Source organism: Balaenoptera musculus, chromosome 3 (genome assembly GCF_009873245.2).
Source record: "Balaenoptera musculus isolate JJ_BM4_2016_0621 chromosome 3, mBalMus1.pri.v3, whole genome shotgun sequence".
Lineage (NCBI taxonomy): Eukaryota > Metazoa > Chordata > Mammalia > Artiodactyla > Balaenopteridae > Balaenoptera > Balaenoptera musculus.
Genome location: NC_045787.1, coordinates 161,581,983 through 161,603,616, shown reverse-complemented (window position 1 = coordinate 161,603,616; position 21,634 = coordinate 161,581,983). Strand labels below are relative to the sequence as shown.

The 21,634-nt window shown below is 58.0% G+C and overlaps 1 protein-coding gene across 2 annotated transcripts; it reads right to left on the bottom strand.

Annotated features, from left to right (window-relative positions):
- Window positions 1–1,065: 1,065 nt before the first annotated feature.
- NACC1 (nucleus accumbens associated 1) lies at window positions 1,066–21,601 on the bottom strand. Of its 2 annotated transcripts, none has more exons than XM_036846917.1 (6): window positions 21,496–21,601; window positions 5,890–6,846; window positions 5,630–5,803; window positions 4,945–5,050; window positions 4,744–4,841; window positions 1,066–4,112 (listed from the first exon to the last, which is right to left on the bottom strand). In XM_036846917.1, the coding sequence occupies exons 2-6, from the start codon at window positions 6,833–6,835 to the stop codon at window positions 3,850–3,852; spliced, it is 1,587 nt and encodes a 528-aa protein (XP_036702812.1). In that variant the 5' UTR covers window positions 6,836–6,846; window positions 21,496–21,601; the 3' UTR covers window positions 1,066–3,849. The 2 variants fall into 2 exon arrangements, with proteins under 2 accessions (XP_036702812.1, XP_036702811.1); XM_036846916.1 differs by lacking the exon at window positions 21,496–21,601 and adding an exon at window positions 20,237–20,422.
- Between the last annotated feature and the right edge of the window lie 33 nt (window positions 21,602–21,634).

The window sequence follows — 21,634 nt, the reverse complement described above, 5'->3', positions numbered from 1 at the left end:
AACCCCTGCTTTCTGTTGGCTGAAGCTGGGCTTCAGGACTCCGGAGGGGGCTGGTCTTACTGAAACATGCCCAAGTCACCCTGTGAATTGAGTCACCCTCAATTGTCTGCCCCAAGGAAGTCTGGAGCTCCCTCCAATCATCATGGGGTGGTCAGACCTGGACTGGGCGGAGATGAAACCCCTTGTCCACCTCCCCAGCAAAGATCTTTTGATCTGATGGAATCCCTAAGGTCTGTCAGTAGTCTTCCCACACTACTTGAGACATCTCTGAATCAATGGGACCCTAGGGCACATTGCATCTTTTCTATTTCGGTGGTTAGAACATTTTCCCACTCATATCCTCAGGACCCTACAGCTCTTCCAGTTTTGTTTGTTTTTTTGGCCACCCTGCACAGCATGTGGGATCTTAGTTCCCTGACCAGGGATCCAACCCGTGCCACCTGCAGTGGAAGCGCGGAGTCTTAACCACTGGACCGCCAGGGAAGTCCCTCTTCCAGGTATTTTAAGCAGCCACCGGCTGATTTTAGGCTTGCCATCCCGACTTTAGTGTTCCTTCTTCTGATTTTAGTGTTCGTTCTGGACGCAGTGGCTCGGGACGGGGCGAAGGGTATGGGCTTATGTTCAGGACACGTTTCTGGGGCTGGGAGTGTCAAATACCATGGAAGGGCAGCGAGTGGGTCTGTAATACACATAATTCCATGGAGCAGCTACCCTTCTAGCTCTGGAGGGGCTCCCGTGGGACGCCCATGCAGGATTTAGGGCTCACACGTGTGAGGGAACAGCCTAGGGAGGGTGTTGTTTGTACATACTGGGGCAACCTGGAAGCTGCTGGAAGCTATTTTCCCGCCTAAAGAGGGCCCTCCCCTCAGGCCGACATTCTGAGGCATGACGTTTGGCATGGCCGTTCTGAGCACACCCTGAGCCGGGCCCCCACTGCATTTGTCAGTGTGAAGCCCTGGGGAATGGGGATGTTGCTCTGCGGAAGGAGGGGGGCCCTAGTGTGCAGCCAGCGTCCCTTCCTGGGCCCACCACCCCGCGCCCCCAGTGAGCAGCTTGCAGCAGGGCTGTTACAAAGGCGTTTAGTTTATTCTCCTCATCAGTATCACTGATATTCTCATGGTTCACATTTCCCAGTGCGGCTCCTCTTCTTACAGTAGTTAATGTGCAATCTCACTTATGGGCCCGGGGAGGAGGGGCTCGGCCCAGGGCAGGGAGGGTGTTGGCACTCCACGCGGACAGGGCGGGTGGTCTGTCCTGCGTGAAAGAGACGTGGGTGAATGGGCGGCCGGGGGAGGTGGAGGGGGGCCCCCATAGTCTTTTTTGCGTTGGTCGGTGATCCTCCATTCATGTTCCTTCCTGGCTGCCCCGGGGGGTGGGGTGGGGGTGGGCGGGGGGTCCATGCAGCTCAGGGCAGGGCCGGGCCAGGGGAAGGGAAAGCAGGAAAAGCAGCAGGCCGCCCAAGAGCGGGGAGGGCAGGGCGGGAGGGCGCAGGGGTGGCTCCTGGGGTAAGGCACAACCCTGTCTTTGGCTCTCCTGGTGAGGAGTTTCCTCCCCTGCGCCCCTGCCCAGCCCCTCTCCCCCGCCCCCTCCCCAGACCTATACACACAGTCCAGGGAGCCAGGGGAACCTCCTAGAGTCCCTGAAACAAGAGGGCTCTGCCACCCAACCCAGTGCTGCAGGGGCTCGGAGGAGGGACGGGGCAAGCCCCACCCAAGGACAAGGCGAGGAGGGGCTGGACAGGGGCCTGCCCAGGACAAGGGGGTGGGGAGGGAGAAGACCCCAGTCCCAGAGAGCTGGCCCCCGCTAAGGCCTGGAAGGAGGGGAGCGCCTGGGGACTCCTGCTTCCTTTGGGGGTCTGGCTGGAGCCCCAGCCCACCCCTCGGCCTTGGTCGGCCCGGCAGCTTGCCAAGTAACCCGGATATTGTGCTTTGGGATCTACGCTGGGGTGGGGTGTCAAGGCCAGGATGAGGGGGCAGGGGAGGTGCGACTAAGGTGCTTGTGCTTTAGCTGGGGCTGTCGACTCCCCCCACGCACTCTGGGCTGGCTGAGGGCTAAGGTACTGGGGCTGGGCCAGGAAAGCAGAGCGCCAGGGCCCCGCTGGACTGACCCCCCCCGCGCCCCCCACGCCGGCAGCAAGCAGATGTCAGGAAGGACCCGCTCTCCGCAGGCTGGCAGGGGCTCCTGGGGTGGGGGGCAGGCCTCCAGGTCAGATCCCAGTGGTCCAGCTGGCCCCCACCCCACCTCCTGTAATCCCCTTGCCTTTGGGGAGAGAGAGAGGCTGCTGGGAGCAATGGGCTAGTCAGACTGCGGGGGAGACAGAGGCGGTGAGAACCAGGGCTAGAGACAAAAATGTGAAATTGCAAAGAAACGGACACCCAGCGTGTGTGGGGAGGGGTGCAGGGGGGAGAGTTAAAAAAACAAAAAGAACCCTCCGAGTTTACATGTAGAACTCAAAAAAAAAACACAAAACCACTCGTGGAGCTAGGCCAAGGATAGAAAGAGAGGAATGGTAAAAGAAGATTCTGCAAACAATCTTTAACCATGAAGCGGACCCGGCCCTGCCAGGAGCTGGACTCAGCCAACTGGACAAACCAGGGACACCCTTGCAATGTAGCCCTTGGGAGGAGGCCCTGGGGTTGAGTGTGAGCCGGCCAGACCCACGGGAGCCCAGGCAGAGCGGGACCTGGGGGCGCCCCCCCCCGCCGGCAACACGCGCTCCCACTCCACACACACGCGCACATTCAGCCTGCCCCTGGCTCCCCACTCCGTCCTGCCTTCCACAGCCCCGAGGACCGAAGGGGACATCAGACACGGTCCCGTTGGTTTGAAAAATAAAAGGAATCTTATACTTCAATATTTCATTAGCTAAAAAAATGTTTTAAAAAGTATGTACAGGGGGTGGGGGCTGGGAGCCCTGCCGTGGGGGGTGGGGGGGGAAGGGAGGGAAAGGCAGCAGCACCCCCCAGCCTGCTCCCCTGGGTTCCACCCCTGGTCCTACTGCCTCTCACGTCTTCATCTGTTTAAAAGCAAAACTTCTACACACGCACGCGCGCACACACACACATGCACACCCACACGCTTCTGCGAGCCCCGGAAACTTCTTCTATCCTCAGAGACCCTCGGTCTGCCCCCAAGGGCCCCCCTCTCAGGACCTGCCCCTCTCAGGCCCCAGGGGGCTGGTGGCGGCAAGAGAGGCTGAGCACAGGTGGGGGAAGAGAAGGGCGCTGGGCCTGCCACCGCCCACCACCTTAGGTCGGTCATGGAGTTTCTCTGAGCCTCAGTTTCCTCAGCTGTAAAATGGGCAGTCCTCACGGCCTCGCCTACCCCAGCCCCCAGGCGCAGGGACAGACGAGGGAGACAGGAAGGCGCTTTTGGAAACGTGGAAGCCCTGGGAGGTGGTGGCGGGAGGGGTCCTGAGAACCCGGGGCCCCTGTGAGTCCCAAGGGGCTGCAGTGGTGGGCGGAGGCTGAGGAATGCTCCGGCTAGGTGGCCCAGCGCCTGGGAAGGGGGTCTTCCCAAGCCCCCCAGGCCAGCCCCTCCCTGTGCCTGGCCTGGTGAGTGGGGAGACAGTTGCTAGGGGTTAGGAGAGGGGGAGCAAGAGCCCCCCAACTGTGCACGAGTGTGTGCTACAGAAGGCAACGCAGACCTCACACCACCTGCCGTCCTCTCCCAGCCCGGATCCCCGATCGGATTGGGGTCAGGGGGTGGGACGGGGAGGCAGAGGGGCCGGGAGCATGCAGTGCCCCCCGCGGGTCCTGGGGAAGGACAGACAGTAGCTCGTGACCAAGATGGTGGGCGGGTGTGACAGGAGGGGGAGTGTGACAGCCCCGCGGGAGGGTCCGGTGGGGGTTACTGGAGGGCCTCCTCGGCCGAGGGGCCGGCCTCGCCGTCATGGCTGGCCGTCTCGAAGCCGTGCTCCACGCCCATCATGTCCGGCTCTATCTTGCCCGTGTAGCTGATGAAGGTGGTGTAGGCGTCACCCTCGGCCATAAGCGGCTTGACCTTAGGGATCCAGCTCTTCCTCACAACGCGGCGGGCATTGGTGCACATGTCGGCTGCGATGGCGTTCATCTCGCTCTCCTTGAAGTTGGGAGCAAAGTTCTGGCAGTAGTCTGTGCGGGCAGAATGGGTAGCTCATGCCGGGCGTGGCCTGGGCCTCCCACCCTCCCAACAGGCACTCAGCCCCCACGCTGCTCCTGAATCTCCGCCCCCCCCCCAACCATGGCACCCCTGAACGCCCCCCCCCTTGGAGCTGAGGAAACTGAGGCCTTGCGGACAACACGCTAAACCACATCAGTGGGCCCAGGACTGACAGAGCTTGGCCATGCATATGGGATGTGTGGATTTGATGCGGGATGGCCCAGTGCTCTTGAAAAATGTGGGTCATTTACCAGAATTTAGAAACTGGGAGAGTCCACTTGAAAACCTAGACTTCCCTCCTGACAACTGGCTGAGGCCTGGCCACTTCATCACTCTGACGACCAGCATAAGTTTGAGACCTCCCCTCCCATAGGCTTTGTGGCTTTCCTTCAGTGTCCTAGCCACCCCCTCAAGAAATCTCTAACCAAGAACCCTCTAACCAATCACAGCCCTCTTTCCAACAAGCCTAGACTGAACCTCAGAATCCTTCTTAACACCAAACCCTACCTACCCATCCATCAGGGCCAACACCAGAGAAAAGGACCACCTGCCTGACCCAGACCTCCATCCCCCAACCCCGACTCCAGAAAGGTGGACACTTACACTTGACAGCGTGCAGGACGCGACTATCCAGCGGTTTGCGGCTGGGGTTGTTACTGGAAGAGCGGATGCCGGTGCCACAGCTGTTGGCCAGCGTGTTCCTGGGCGAGGGGTATGGGGGAGGGGAGTCAGGCCCCCTGTGGTGGTGGGGGGGCATGGGGCACCCCGTCCTCCCCCACACCGGGGCTCTGGCATGGGCCTCACCGGTCAAAGAAGGAGGCCAGGAGGCGCCGCAGCAGGACCTTGTGCCGCGTGCCCGCACTGACGTGGCAGTTCATGAGCTGCGCCCTGGTGATGTACACGTTGGTGCCTGGAGGGGGGGGCGGAGCCAGAGGATGATGGGTGTGGGGGGCAAACCGCCATGTTCCCCACTAGGCCACGCCCCGGCCTGGGCCCAACCAAGACCAGCCCCCCACCACCACTCAACTTACAGCGTCCTCCTCAACACTCAGGAAAGGACAGAGACTGTGGCGCCACCGTCCACGGGACACCCAACGTGCCAGGCCCTTGCCCACAAAACCACCAGCATCAGAAAGAACAGCAGCAGAGGCTCGCACCCTGGCACCCTGAGTCCGAGGGCCAAATTCTTAACCACCGTGTTAATCAACCCTCAAACCACGCTATGAAGCCACTGATCTACTCCCACGTGGCCAACAATGATGGCCCACACTTACACTAGACTCTGGGGTGGAAACCTACAAGCCAGTCTTTGATTTATATCTATGCAAAGAGGTGTGAGCTGCCCCAGGACACAGCCAGCGGGCGGCAGGGCTGGGGCTGGACCTTGAGCCCGGCTCCTAAGCACTGTGCTGCAGGCTGCTGGCCCAGAGGGCATCGAGGCCCAAGGTGGGGGAAGGGGGGATTCAGGGAGCAAGTGAGGCCAGCCCACCTGTTACCAGCTCCAGCTTCTCAGAGGGGTCACCCTCATCGTAGAGCTTGGGGTGGCAGCGGTTGCCGATCTGGTTGATGAGCTCAGCAGGGAGAGACGCCAGGTCTTGCCGCACTCGGATGCGATTCCGGGACTCGGGGGCCACCTGCTCAGGGAGGGCCTCCACCTTCTCGGCTGTCGGGGGCGAAAGCGGTGTGTTGGGGGCGGGGCCGGGGCCGGGGGCGGGGGGCCAGGCTTGGGGTTGTGGTGGGGCACCTCACCGGTCTGGCCGACGTTCATCATGCTGTACATGGTGTACATATTGCAGATCTGTCGGTACTGCTCGTCTGTGCCCTCCTCGCCGGCGTCCTCCTCCTCATCCTCCTCATGGTAAGAGCCGGGGCTGTCGCTGGTGTAAGCGCTTGAGGTGCCCGGGCTGGTCCGCTCCGACGTGCTGGGCCCACTAACCACTCCGCCTGCCGCTGCCGCCACGCCCCCCGCCGGCTGCCCGGCCCCGGGCCCCGCCGCCACTCCGGTGGGCTGTGCCGCCGCCACCACCGGGGCCTGCTGGGGCGGCCGGTTGGCGGCCAGGTCCGGCGCGGAGAACTTGGCCATTTTGCGGCTGCCGTTGCCACTGCTGCCACCGCCGGCCTCCTTCTGGCTGCTGTCCCACAGCCGCTTGGCCACGGGCGTGCACTGCACGGAGTCCGACTCCTGCTGCTCCGTCTTGACGCGAGACACGAGGGGCAGTGGGGTGCCGCAGGCCGGCCAGCTCGACGTCTGCGCCACAGGGCTCTGGGGCTCGGACGAGGGGGCCTCCTCGGCGTGCAGGCCCTGGGAGTCACAGCTGGGGGAGCTCACCTTGAGGAAGAACTCTGTGCCCTTCTCCATGATCTCCTGGATCTGCAGGAAGCCAGCTGTGTACATGAGCAGGAACTGGTCGCCCATGTTCATGCTCAGTCGGCCCGTGTAGCAGAAGCTGAGGATCTGCTGGAAGGACTGGGGCTGCACAGCCGCCGGCAGCTCCACCACCGCACTCCGGCTGCTGTTGAACAGGTCCCGGAAGTAGGAGCTGCTGGCGGCCAGCACGGCCCGGTGGGCCTTGAAGGCATGGCCCTTGACCACCACGGAGACATCACAGTACAGGCCCTGCAGCCGCTGCTCGTTGAGGCACTCCAGAATGCTGTTGCCGAAGTTCGGGATCTCCATCTGCAGGGTCTGGGCCATGGCGGCGGCGGCTGCGCAGGGGACAGGGAGAGACGGAGGGACAGGGTCAGACGGCAGACTCAGCCCGCCGCAGGGAGACACACGGGAGCGTGGACAGCCATGTGGTGGAATTTGCCACGACTGTAAGAATCGCAGGTGCCGCCCACTCCTGTCCCAGCATGGCCTTTCCTCTGTGACAGACTGTCAAATCAGCTAAGTCAGCTATAGGCCGGGGTGGCCTGTGCCGTCCCTTTGCAGAAAGGAGGGCAAAGGCATACTTACACGTCTGTGCTTGAATATTAAATGAGATAACACAGTGAGCCCCCATGAGCATGAACCACCACTAGCACTACACACATAGGGTAACAGGCATAGAGACACCAAGAAGGCAGAGTCATCCGATTTTTCACACTGCGTTTGCAGTGCTGAGCACGTGACCCTCAATCACCATTTGCTGAATGACTGAATGACCACTCGAGAAACCCTGAAACTGCATGAGAACATCACTAGTCACCAGGGCAATGCAAATCCAAACCACAATGAGACACCATTCCACACCCACTAGGCTGGCTAGAATAAAAAAGATAAGTATTGGTGAGGATGAGAAATGAACCGGAACCCTCCTACACTGCTGGTGGGAATGTGAAATGGTGCAGCTGCTGTGGAAAACCGTTCCTGAAATGGTTAAACATGAAGTTGCCATATGACCCAGGAATTCCACTTCTAGGAATTATTCCTGAGAAACGAAAACATATATCCACACGTTCACCTGTACGTGAATGTTTACAGCAGCACTGTCCACAATAGGCAAAAGGTGGAAACAACCCAAATGTCCATCAACTGATGAATGGATAAACAAAATATGGTCGATCCACAATGGAATACTACTCAGTCATAAAGAGGAATGCACTACTGCTACATGCCACAACTTGGATAAACGCTGAAAACATTATGCTAAATGCAAGAAGCCAGACAAAAAGACCACATATTATATAATCCCATTTATATGAACTGTCCAGAACAAGCAAATCAATAAGAGACAGAAAGCAGACTAGTGGTTGCCTGGGGCTGGGGGTGCTTGGAGGATTAGGGGAGTGTGAGCAAACAGGTGCAGGGTTTCTTCTTGCCCTCGTGAAAGATGTTCAGAAATTGTGGTGATGGATGCACAACTCTGAATATACTAAAAACTCCTGAACCTGTACACTTTAAACGGGTGAACTGCTTGGTATGTGCATCTCAATAAAGCTGTAAAAAGAAGAAAGAAACCGTAAGACTAATGTCCTCTGTGTAGAACTGGGGATGAGACTTACCATGTACATTCTTAGGGTCTTTTTTTCTTTTCTTTTTTTTTTTTTTGGCCACACCACACGGCTTGTGGGATCTTAGTTCCCTGACCAGGGATTGAACCCAGGCCCTTGGCAGTGAAAGCTCAGAGTCCTAACCACTGGACTGCCAGGGAATTCCATCTTACGGTCTTTTAAGTTTTGAACCTGGTGAATGTATTGCCTATTTACAAAAGTAAGTAATATTTAAAAATAAAGTGTGTGGGACTTCCCTGGTAGCGCAGTGGTTAAGAACCTGCCTGCCAGTGCAGGAGACACGGGTTCAAGCCCTGGTCCGGGAAGATCCCACATGCCACGGAGCAACTAAGCCCGTGCACCACAACTACTGAGCCTGCGCTCTAGAGCCCGTGAGCCACAACTACTGAAGCCTGCGCGCCTAGAGCCCGTGCTCCGCAACAAGAGAAGCCCATGCACCGCAACGAAGAGTAGCCCCCACTCGCCGCAACTAGAGAAAGCCTGCGCACAGCAACAAAGACCCAACGCAGCCAAAAATAAAATAAATTTTAAAAAATAAAATAAAATAAAAAAATAAAGTGTGTGAAATCACACCACAAACAATTCACCCCAAAGTGCTTGAGGGGTGGGTGGAGAAAGAAATGTGAATTTAAGGAACTGCATGAGACCCTGCTCAGGGAGCCCACCCCCATCCTGACCTGTGAAGTACCACCTGGGGGGCCCTGGCGCCTCTCAAATGTGCGACCTTCTGCATCAGAGCCTATTCCATCAGTGCATGTTCCAACCCAGGAGGGAAGAACTGGTCAGGTGAGGACAGCATGCCTGATGCTCTGGGGGCAATCATAAAAGGGCTCTGAGGTAAGATATGGCTTTACAAGTGCCCCCATTGGTAAAACTGAGTCCCCTGCCATTCTATAGTTGTGGAGGGCAGTAGTCCTGAATGGGCAGGTACGGGTGAGAAGAGAGGCCTGAGCAGAGAGTCAGGCTGGTGAGAAGAAAGAGGAAAAAGGTAAAGAGTGTGTGCAAAGGCCCTGAGGCAGGAACTAACTAGAGCTCCCAGCTGTTCTTCTCTCACTCCCATGTTAGCTCTCATGCATCTTTCAGTTTTTTTTTCACTAACCAGTCTATTCTAAGCTGCCTCTGTGGGCTGAGGATTGGGGATGCAGTGAAGACTTGGGCCCTACCCAGGTTCATTCAGAAAGGGCTACCTGGAGGAACACAAGGGGCCATGTGCCCATGGGCTCAGAGGTGCACTTCAGGGCAAGGGTGAGTCCTGGCTCACCCAGATCTCTCTGGGCACTGAAACCCATGATTCCCCTCTGCTGTACCCTCCTCTTCCTCATCAAAATCATTGTCGCCACCGTGAAAAACAAAAAGGCAATCAGGAGGGGGAGACGGAGACAGGGAAATCCTAATTAGACGGCAGCATGCACGTCCCAGGAGGTCAAACTAAGGGCCGGACAGGCTAGGAGCTGGTGCTTCAGTTTCTCCTACCTCCTCATTCAGAGCTGGGCCTCTGAACGAGGCGGTAGGGGAAACTGAGGCACCAAGAGGAGGCAAAGGATAGAGCCCAGAGAGCCTCCTCCAGGGCCCTGGCAGCCCTGACCCACCTCCCCAGGCTGCCAAACTGAAGACCCCCCCGGGTCCTAGGGCCCAAGCAGCCAAGGAAGAGGCTGCCTGGCCTCTAGTCCCTGGAGGCGTGCTCTAGACCCCTGGCTTGGAAGGCTTACACCCCAAGGGGGAGGACCAAGGCAGGACATGCATGCGGTGGAGCCAGAGCCCCTCAGACCTGGGTTCTGCTGCTAGCCCCACTCTGAAGCTGCATGACCTCAGGCCAGCCCCTCACCTCTCTGTGCTTCAGTTTGTTTATGTGTAAAATGGGGAGATATACATCCAACCCACCCCATGGACTGCAAGGTGCTGGGCACACAGCCCTGAAGAGGACTGGTTGTGCCCACACGTAGCTCACTGTCTAGTGAGGAGACACAGGGCGTGATTTAATTTTAGTTGGGGTGAGTGTGTCACTGAGTGGGCGAGGTAAAGATGGGGAGATGGAGACAGCAACCAACAGTCCTGGGCAGGAAGGAACCAGGTGCGGTCTGGAGATGCCAAAGGAGGCCAGTGTGGCTGGAGAGCGGCACGGGGTGTGGGACAGGTGGGCCCTGGCCTGGTGAGGATGAATGTCAGAGTGAGCAATGGGAAGCCTGGAGCAAGGGAGACTGGGCCCAGACCAGCTTTGGGAGAATTCCCAGCATCAGCGGCGGGGACAGAGAGAAGGGGGTGAGTGACTCAGGAATGAGTCTCTACGGGAGACAGGGTATTGTTTTAAAAGTTGTAGACAGGGGGGGCTTCCCTGGTGGCGCAGTGGTTGAGAATCTGCCTGCCAATGCAGGACACACAGGTTCGAGCCCTGGTCTGGGAGGATCCCACATGCCGCGGAGCAACTAGGCCCGTGAGCCACAGCTACTGAGCCTGCGCGTCTGGAGCCTGTGCTCCGCAACAACAGGGGCCACGATAGTGAGAGGCCCGCGCACCGCGATGAAGAGTAGCCCCCACTTGCCGCAACTAGAGAAAGCCCTCACACAGAAACGAAGACCCAACACAGCCATAAATAAAAATAAATAAATATATTTTAAAAAAAAAAAAAAAAAGTTGTAGACAGGGGACTTCCCTAGCGGTCGAGTGGTTAAGACTCCGTGCTTCTACTGCAGGGGGCACGGGTTCGATCCCTGGCTGGAGAACTAAGATCCTGCATGCTGCACAGCGCAGCCAAAAAAAGTTGTATAGATAGGTACTCCTCCAAGGAGACTGTCAACTCCAGAGAAGGCAGGCATGCTGGCAGATTTGTTCATGATTAGCTCATCAGAACAGAGAGAGGCGGTCAATAAATATTTGTAAACGTGTCAAATAGTGTACCAGGGCAGGAATAGACTGCTCCTGCCTGGGAAATGGCAGCTGCGGGGTGGGGGTGGGGAAGCATGGGGGAACGGGGGGAGGGGGCTGAGGCAGGACACACATGGGTGTGGATGCTTCTGGGGCTACGGAGGGTGTTCCAAAGTGTCCTCCTAACCGTGCTCGGTGTGCTGGACACTGTTGCACGCATTTCCCGAAGGCTACCGAAGTGCTCACAGCACTCTGCAGTGAAGGCTAGCAGGGCCCCACTTTATGGGTGGGGAATCACAGCACCGCCCTGCCCCGTCCCAAGCAGTTGGACTTCAGGGCCTGACCCCTCACCGGGAACTGGTGCAGGATGGCTTTGTGGTGAGCGCTCAGCGTGGGGGCGATAAGGTTCTCAACAGGAGGGAACAGAGACGCAAGGAGGAGGGCTCCCGAGGGCGAGAGCCAACCTGACATTCAGTCTGGGGTCCCCAGGCCTCGTGAACCCCATGGGGCCTCAGAGCCCAGCACCCAGCGCTTTGAAGCCTTCGACTAGCAATGGCGGGGCGGGAACACAACTTGTGCAAAAGGCTGATGCAATCCGTGCACAGGCACGCACCCTCTGCAGTGACAGGGAGTGGGGTGCTACGTCTGCCTCGCTGCCCCTGTAAGTAGGACAGGGTATGTGGGGGGGGGGGGTGGAGGTGGAAGAGGCCACTGGAGACCACTGGAGACCCCAGAGACCCACCCCTGGATCGCGGCACCAATCCAGGCTGCCGGACTCAGAAGAACAATGGCCGGTGGTCCTGCCCCTCACCTACACCGCCCGTGAGGGAGGAGCCATGGAGCCAGATCGGGCTTCCAGAGGAAACAGGTTGAAAGCAGCTGGCGCTCAGCCTGGGTCACCTACTGGTTGGGAAGTGGTAGGATGGAGAGCTGGGGGGGGGGGGGGGGGGGGGGGGGTTCTCTAAACCAGCCAACAGTTCAGTCCTCACCAGCCCGAGCCCCTCGCCTGTACTGCACGGTTCCCCTCAGCCAGACCTTTACCCAAGCTGTGCACCCTGCCCGGAGCGCCCTTCTCCCAGTACCCACATCTTCCTCGTTCACCCTCAGCTGCCCCGTGCTCTGAGAACTCACCAGACTGGAGAAGATGCCCTCTTCTGCGCTCCCCCCAACCCCAAAGCCATAGGGCCCTTACGCTTACCTCTGAGAACATTAAATCCCACTTGACTATAACCTCTCCTGGGCAGAAAACCGTATTTGAATTCTCTCTCCTCACAACTTGGCACATCAGCCCGCACACCTTCTGGGGTGCCCAGATCCCCCTGGAGGGAAGGGGTAGCCCCCAGGCCCACACAAGGCCAAGGGGACCCTTCCATCGCTACTCCTGGCCCCGGAAGAGGGTGGGTTTCCTGACGAGACGCAAGGGCACGACACATGGTTTCCATGGCCTCTCAACAGTCACTCAACAAATATTTGCCAAGCGCCTTGCCTGGGGCAGGAAGTGCCCAGAGCCTGGGGCAGGCCACCACTAAGACAAGGCCCTGCCTCCGGAGCTCGTGGTCCAGCGAGAGACACGACCATTTATCCAGGGTCACTCGGATCAACGAGCTGCAGGTCCACGCCTCTGACCTCACGCAGAGGAGGGGACACTGGAGCTGAGATCTGGGGGGGCACAAGGGGGTGGAGGTGGGGGGTGATCTAATGGGGCAGTGGTGGGCTGGGAGCGTGGCCCTCAAGGCACAAGGAAAGTGTGCAGAGCCCCAAGGGAGAAGCAGGCACGGCCCTTCCAGAAACTGGAGGAAGGCAAAGCTGGCTCTGGGCTCAGTCTTTAGTCTGCTTCTCTCCTTGGGGGATCACACCCAGTCTCAGGGCTCTGCTGTGGACTAAATTGTGTCGCCCACCCCAATTCCTAAGTTGAAGTCCTAATCCCCCGTGTGGTTGTATTTGGAGACAGGGTCTTATTTGAAGGTAATTAAGGTTAAAAGAGGTCATAAAAGTGGGGCCCTAATGCAACAGAACTCTTTGTCCTTATAAGAAGAGGAAGAGAGATTTCTCTTTCTCTCTCCAAGCGCACACACTAAGGGCCACGTGAGCACACTAGAATCCAACCAGAACCTGACCGCGCTGGCATCTTGGACTTCCAGCCCCCAGAACTGTGAGCAAATGTCTGTTGTTTAAGCCGCCCAGTCTATGGTATTTTCTTATGGCGACCCAAGCAGACTAAGACAGGCTCAAAACACCGTCTACTTGGACTTCCCTGGAGATCCAGTGGTTAAGACTCCATGCTCCCAATGCAGGGGGCACAGGTTTAATCCCTGGTCAGGGAAGATCCTGCATGCCGCGGCCAAAAAAAAAAACTAAACAAATACCATCTACTCACCCCACAACTCCCTCATGGAGCCCCTGGCCTGGACCTCCCCTTGGACGGCAGACTTGCACATACCCCAGATGCCCACACACAATGCATCCTCAGCCGAGCCCTTCTCCCCTCAAGCCTGCTCTGGCTGCAGTGTACACAGGCTCTATCTAGCCCTCCTTGCTTGGGTGAAGACCCTAGGACTCACACCTCCGATTCCTTCAAAACCAGTTCTCACCACCTGGGCCCCTACGATGTGTATGGGGGCCCTGCACAGTAAGGACTGCTTGCTCTCAGACCTCCTACAATGCAGGCCCCAAGATGGTCACAGCCCTTCATCCCCTCCTGATCCCCTAGCTCAGATTTCCAAAGACAGCCTTTCCCAACCCCGATTCCTCCGGCCACTTCTCCTGCTTCATTTTTCCTCCTTGGCACTTCCCACCATCTACCAACTAGATGTGTCCTTGGCTTTGTGTGAGCTCCACCGGGGCAGGGTGACTGCCTGTCTGGTTCACACTACTATGTCCCCTGCCCCTACAACTAGACAGGCACACAGCGGACGCACAATCGTTGTTTGCAGAATGAATGAAGAATTATTTCTGTTACTTCCAACTACACTCCCCTTTTAGTTGCACTGTGACTAGAACAGAGGGGGACTTGGAAGAGGTCTCTGAGGCTGGGCAGGGGTGCCACCCACACCGCAGTGGGGGCCGCCGGGGCCAACGCAGAGGGTGCTGCTCAGACAGACACCCTTCTCTGGCAGCCACAGCAGGTGGGTGGCCTGCAGTCAGGGTCCCACTTGGGGCTCAATGTAACTGAACTTGGGATTCCCACCGACTGCTGCCCTACTGCCTGATCCCGCTGGGGTGCGACAGGCTTGCAACGGAAGTGCTTGTGTGGCAGTGCAATTCCTGGGGGTGGAAACTGCCAGCTCTTTGAGGAGGGAGCTCTGAGTACCCCAGCCAGCAGAGGCTGGGGGACAGATCTGTGTCTGCCTCACCAAGGACTGTCTTTTCTGGCTGACTTTCCAGGGAAGTGGTGAGCTGCCCATTGACATGTAAGCTGGTTAAGGGAACCCACTAACTCCAAGTCTAAGAAGGACAGAAGGCCGCTGGAAAGCCCCACAATCCTTCACCCAGCTCAGCATGAGGTCAGAGTGACAGCTGGGGGCAGGAAAGTGGCACACCCCCCAGGCTGCTCGGGGTGCATTCCTGGCCCAAAGCCATTCGGACCCTCTGCAGGAGCCGAACTGGAAGGTAGTTTAGGCAAACATTAGCTAGTGAAGAACAAGGCGATACCCGACTGCACAGATCTTTTTTAGGTACATGCACATTTAATTCATTTTCTTTTTCCCTGAAAACCTCCTGTTAACTCCACAGTGGGTGACAGGATTAGCAACCATAGGTGGCATGGAAGGTGGCATGGACGTTGCCCCTACTGTGCACCAGCACCTGATGAGGGCTCAGCTATTCCTCTCACCAGTTTCTGAGGAAGAAATGAGTCTTCCTGCCATTTTACAGATGAGGAGAGCAAGGCCCAGGATGGCACCCAGGCCACGTGGCTCCTGTCCAAGAGCCACAGAGGAGGGGACACTGGAGCTGAGTGTTGGGGCTTCCCGACCACGGCCGGCCCAGGCTGCACTCGTCCTCTGCATGGTCCTGCTGCTCCCTGTGGCAGGCGGCCACCTCAGCTAGACCCATTTCATGACTGGGAAAACTGAGAAACCAGAGCTGAGAAGGGAAGCCATGACCCAAGCTGGGGTCTGCTGCCCACCTGGGGCCCCAACCCCAGGGTTCTGGGTGCTGCTCTCCCTGCTCCCCCCCAGAGGCCTTCTTCCTTCACCCAGCCTCCCTCAGCTACTCTCTACTCTTCCTCCCCTCACTGCCACCTCCGGGAATGAGCATTCTAGCCTGCTGCCTCTCCTCCCTCCCTCCTCCCACTCTCTCCTCGAAGTCCTCAGCAATCTGGCTTCCGTCTGCAGCAGCTCCTAGGAGAACCCAGCCAGGCCCCACCCCCCTCCCACTCTGACCTCAAGCCCACCTTTGTGAGTTACCTCATACTCCCTGTGTGCCTCCAGACCCAAGGACAAGGGGGCGGGGCAGCAGCTGCACAAAGGGTGGAGGGAAGTGCAAAGGCCCTGAGGTGACCTTGGGGAGGCTAACACAAAGGAGGCAGGCGGGTGGGCGGTTACTGGGGATGGGTCGTGGAGATGTGCTTGGAGACCCTGCAGGGCCTTGGCAGGACAAAAGAATCAGAATCCTGTTTTACTAGGCTCAAATATCCCTTACAAAGCTTCCCGCTTAGAATTACGCTTTCCTTCCTCTGCGCTCCCAGAAAACATTTATCTGTACTAGTGCTTACCACCCCCCCACGTCAGTCTTTCCCAACTATGAAACAAGCAGCCACCTCACAAGGCTGTTTTAAGGATTAAACCACCTTAAGGTAACACGGGTAGGTAGGTTGGTGCTGACTTTGCAGCCAGTGCCCAGCTGCTATTATTAGTTATGTTCCCTTCTGTCTGCCCCCCTAGCCCCTCGCAGGACTGCAAACTCCCTGACAGCAGCACAGGCATCTTATACCGCTCACCATCTCCCAGAACCTTAGGCCATTTCATGAGCTATCAGGCCGTACTTACTGAGAGCTCCCCGCACTGCCTTCCCAGCACCAGTTGATCACACCCCAGACACCAACCTCTCACATGACCCTCCCAATAACCACGCCGCAGGGAGCCCCAACTGAGGCCCTGCTGCCACTGGGGCCAGATCATCCTCTGTGGTGGAGGCTGCCCTGTACATTATATGATATTGAGGAGCATTCCTGGCCTCTACTGTGACAGCTGTGACAACCAAAAATGTCTCCAGACATTTCCCAAGCATCCCTTGAGGGGGACAGAATCACCTCTGGTTGAGAACCACTGCAGTGCAGGTATGCCTGCTTGTCCCCACTTATCAGATGCGGAAACTGAGGCGCCAAGGCCACAACGTTTGCCCAGGGTCTCCTGGCTGAGCAAGGTGGCGCTAACAGTGGAATCTGACTCTCCACTACACCATGTTTGCTCACCTTTACCCACCCTCTGCTTAATTCAGTCATGGTCCTCAGAGAGGGCCCTCGGATCTCCAAGGATGCTGAGACCTTCACATCCTGTCTATCCTGAGGAGACGGGCAATGATCACAACCAGATACTGGACACAACGAGACAGCCACCTGTTCAGTCCCACCTCACAGCCTCTGTGGCTCAGAAGGCTCTTCAGGAGGAGACAGAGGGATGACACTCTTGGCCAAGGGGACCCAGGAGCAGAGGCAGGGAGGCGGGCCTGTGTGCTCAAGCTAGGCATAGGCTTAAGTGATTTACAAATGGGTGAAAAGTGCTCAGAGCAGCGTGGCACCCAGGAAAGGGATGGGAGTGATGAGAGGCAGGGGGGACCCAAGAGAAAGAGCAGAGGCTGGTGCAAACACCACCTCCGTGTCTTCAAGGCCGGCTCACTGTCGCCTCAAATGCTGCAAGCCCCACCTGAACCTGGCAGGCCCTCCTCCACCACAGTCTCTGGCAGTGACACTGATGAGCCCGGTCAGACCTTCCTGGACCAGCCCGCAACCCTCTCCAAACCCCATGCCTCCAGGCTGACCTCCATGACGGGTCCTGCCAAACTGACCAAAACTCATTTCCTTGCAGCCCTGCGCAAGAACCTGCTGGGGCTCCCCACTGCTTGGCCAGGGCACCAGATTTTAGAAGGCCTTGGATGCAGGCCAAGGGGTCTGGACTTGCATCTGGGGGCGATGGGGGGGATCCAGGAGACCCTGAGATCAGACGCTTCTTTTCTGGGAACGGCACTAAGGGTCTCTATCTCCACGCCAGGGTCACCCTTCACTCCTTCCCTCATAAACACAAAATGTTTAGAGCACTTAGCAGGAGCCTGGCACATGCTAAATAAAGGCTTTCAATGTGTTGTCCTGTCTGCCTAGAACATTCGCCCCTCCCTGCCCCAGCTCCCCCACCAGCAGGCTGATCTCTTATTATTCAGAGCTCAGCTCGCCTGGAAGCCTTCCCTGACCACCCAAATCTAATGCTTTCCACCCACCCTAGCACCATCACTTCACTTGGTTTTACTATATTCATGAATGCGGGGATATCAGAAATGAGCTTGATCATTTGTTTGTCTGAGGTCAGTCACCTTCAGACAAACCTTTGTCTAACCTTCACTAGAAGTTGCTGAGAGCAGTTCTAGGAGCTGCTTTTCAGGGCTGCTCCCTGGGCCCCAGCAGGGAGTTGGCACCCATGTGAAATCAAACTGTCCCAAGGGTCCCTTTACTTGTTGCTCTTGCCTGCCAGGCTATTTTGGCCTCCTCTGGCGCCCCAGGTCTGGGCACCCTAAATCCTCACAGAAAAGCAATTATTAAGAGTGCTTTCTCCAGCTCCAGGCACAGGCTCGGACTCACTGCCCCCTTCTCTGCCATCCACACACAGCAGCCAGCTACTACCAGTCTCTGCCCCCATTCCAGCTCTATGACTGGAGGCAGCTGCCCCATCCTAAGTACCCAGCCCGGAGCCCCGGCTGAGGCCCCAGGCTGCGCCACGGCAGCCAGCCTCAGCCCAACCAGGCAGGGGGAAGGCTTCTTTACATGGGGCTGCTGGCCCAGTTTCTACCCCTCCCAGAACCAGGCGGCCAGCCAAAGAGGGGAGGAGGGCCGAGCCCAGGTGGGGGCAGTTCTAGGAACTACAAGGAGATTGGGGGAAGGGAGGGAATGAGGTGACAGCCCATCATTAAACCCAGATCTAGCTGATACCACTCGACCCAGCAGTTTGTGGTTCCTGCCTCCGGTGCTGAGGCTCCCAAGTCAACGTTCCCAGGACACACTGGTAGCAGCTTTGCAGTTAGCCCAGAGAGAAGGAACAAAAGCAGGGGTGGTCTGACCGGGGACCAAACAGAGGAAAAGATAAACCAGGAAAAAAAGCAAAAATCCAGCTCCAGAGCCAGGTTCCATCCTCATAACCACCTCCCTCTGCCAGCCCACAGCTCTGTGACCCCTGACCTCTTGGCTCCCATTAGAACGGGGATGACCTTGCCTCTGGGAAAAAAGCTTCCACTGATCTGGCTCCCTGGAACACCAGGAAAACTGTCCGCAAGGGTACTGACCCATCCCTTGGGATAGGCAAGAGAAAAGTCCTGGACAGAGAATTCCCACCAGGGAATCCAGAACAGTGAGCTCTTCCAGTCACGCCCCTCAAAGGCCAGCTCCAGGGGACTGCGGGCTGGGGCTGAGGGTCAGTCAATCCCAGTCTGCCACTGTTTAGCTGTGGGACCTGGGACAAGCCACGGAGCCGCGGCTTCCTCCCCTGTACCATGAAGAAGGCCTAAGTTGAGCTGGTGGTGGTGAGCAATCGATGAGCTCATCTAACCAGCAAGCTCAGCACAGGGCCTGCCCCAGGAAGAGCACTGCAGAGGCAGAGCCCTGGGACCCGGAGCGCCAAAGGCCTGGGCCAGGGTGTAGGTGCCTGGTTTGACCCCTTTCTTGGTGACCTGCCTTCACCCCATCAGGAGCCTTCAAGACAATGATGAGCCGGGTCAGACCTTCCTGGACCAACCCGCAACCCTCTCCAAACCCCATGCCTCCAGGCTTCAAGACACAATGAACAGAGCTTTATATGCTCACCTCCCAGTAACTCACCTGAGGAGAGCTGGTGCCTGAAAGGTAGTGAGGTCCCAACCCCTAGGCTTGAGCCTCAAGGCTTTGGTCACAAAAAGTGGGGAAAGAATCTTAGGACCCTAAGATACTCAGATAACAGGGGCTGGCCTGCCTCCCTGCCGATATATGGGTTGGGGGTGGGCAAAAGGGTGGTAAACAAGATGCCCGAGCTAGGTGTTCCAGACTATTTCCCAAGCTGCCCACACAAACGCCCAGCTGCCGGGCTAGCACCTTGGAGCAGCCAGCAGAGGCTTGCCCAAAGGGTCTGTCGGGACCCAGAGCCTGAGACAGGCAGGGATGAGGTGTGAGAAAGAAGAAACCCCTCAGATTTGGCCCCAGGCTAACACTTGGACGGGAAAGGGGGGGAGGGGGTGCGCCTTGGCACTTGCATTTTGATCACACTAGTTTCTCCGGACCCGCTCCCACATCCCCACTAGCCTACTTAGCCCAAAGGCTCTGCCTCCCCCGGACTCCCAAAGCTCCTACAGTAGTTCCTCAACCTACCTGATCGCCTCCGTATCAGGCCCTCGCCACCCCCTCCCCACTCTCCGAACCGAAACCTCATGTGACCCCTGCAAACATTTCAGGGATCTCCTAACCGCCCCCACTAGAACTAACTCCGCCCACACCCACCCTGCCCCACTTCCTGGGCTTCTCCTCAGCCGCCCCCAGGCCTGTAACCTGACCCACCTCCTCCAGCGCCCCGACTGTACCTGCCAGCCCGGCCCCTCCCCGCCCCCCCTCGGGGCCGTTTCCCTCCGGCCAAGCCACTCTCCCCTCCTCCCCCATTCGGCCGGCCCAAAGCCCGACTCCTCCTCCCCCTCCCCCTCCGGTCTCCCCGGGCGCCTCCTCACTTTTCCTCCACCGGCCCTCCCTCCAACTTCCCGGCCCCCAACCACCCCTGCACCTGCCCGGGCCTGGTCTCGCTCCCCTCTCGCGGGGAATGACAGGAGGAGGTCTGGGCCCGATCCCGACGCCCCCAAGCTCCGCGGCCCGGCCCGGGGCTGAACGCTCAAGGCCGCTCGCGGGGACCGGGACTCTCCGCACTCGGGCCGGGGCACAGTGCAGGCTGCTAACCAAGTTCCTCCGCGGTCGGAGGAGGCCCCCATGTCCTCCTCCCTCAGCCCTTAGCCGGACCTCGGATGCCCTCCGGCCGCCCCGGCGAAAGGAGGCCGGAACCGGGCCTGGGGCGGGCCGCCTCACCTGCGCCGTGGCCGCGCTCCGGGGGCTCCCGGCGAGCTCCGCAGCGGCGGCTGGGGCCGGGCCTGGGCCCGGGGCGCGCCCCCCTGCGCCGGGGCCTCGGCGTCCGCCTCCGCGGCCTCCGCGGCCTCCGCTTCAGCAGCAGCGGCAGCCGCGGCGGCCATTCATTGTGGGCCAGGCCGCCCCAGCCGAGCGCCGAGCGAGCGCAAGGCGCGCCGCCGCCGCCGCCGCCGCCGCCGCCGGGCCGGGGAGGAGCGGCCGTGGCCCCGCCTACGCACCGCCCCCAGTGCCTGCCCCCGAGGCTAGGCCAGCCGAGCGCCGAGCGCGCCCCTTCTCTCCTCAGTCTCTTCCCTCGGCCCCTCGGAATCCCCGTCAGGACCTTGGCTCTGCTGCAGAGTTCGAGTCCCGACCTCGCCACCATTTAGTCCCGCGACCTTAAACAAGTCGCTCTGCCTTTCGGAACTTTAGTTTCCTGTAAAAACGCAAACAATAATATCTGCTGTTTACTGTGCCAGGCACTGTTTTAGGTTCTTTACGGGATTATCTCGTTTAAACTTCACAGTAGTATCTTTAGGTAGGAATTATTTTATAAACACACACACACACTTTATAGAAAATAAGAAAGGGAGGCACAGAGAGGTGAAGAAGCCTGCTCCAGATCGCACAGCAAGGAAGTGGCGGCGGGTGACAGGATTCAAAACCGGGCCCAAGAAGAAACAATAAACGTTAACACTTGTAGGATGCTTATGCGACGCCAGATTCCATTCTAAGCATTCTACCTGCGCTAACTCGTTTAATTCTCATCACAACTCAATAACGAACGTTAAAAAGTTCTGCCCATTTTGCAAATGGGGAAATATACGCAGAGAGCATTAAGAACAAGTAGGAAGGCAAGCTGGGGCTGGAACCAGTCAGTACCGACACTACGGTCTCCTTTCCTACACCGGTTAGAACCTTCTGAGGGTTTGCTGTGTGAGAGAGCCTACTTTGCACATTTTCCAGGCATTCTGTCGCTTAATCTCTGCTCTGTCTTGGAAGCTAGGACTCTTATTTAACAGGTAAGGAAAGTGAAGCCCAGAGAGTTTAAGTAACTTGTCAAGAGCATGTGGTAGGACTGGGATTCAAACGCAGGAAATCTGATTTCAGAGCCTGAGTTATTCCCGCAGGGTGCCCTGACATACTGTGTTTACAAAACCCAGCACACAGGAGACGATCGATAGATGTTAGATTTCTCCGCTTACCGCCCCTTTTCTGAGTCTCACCTTCCTCATCCGTGAAATGGGGCTAGTGACGTGTCCCCTCCCAGGGGAGCCGCAGTGATTAAGGCCGTCACACAACACTTTCAGCGCTTTCCGCCGTGCATTTTGATCCCAGCTGCCCACTATAGGTAGCATCAATGAT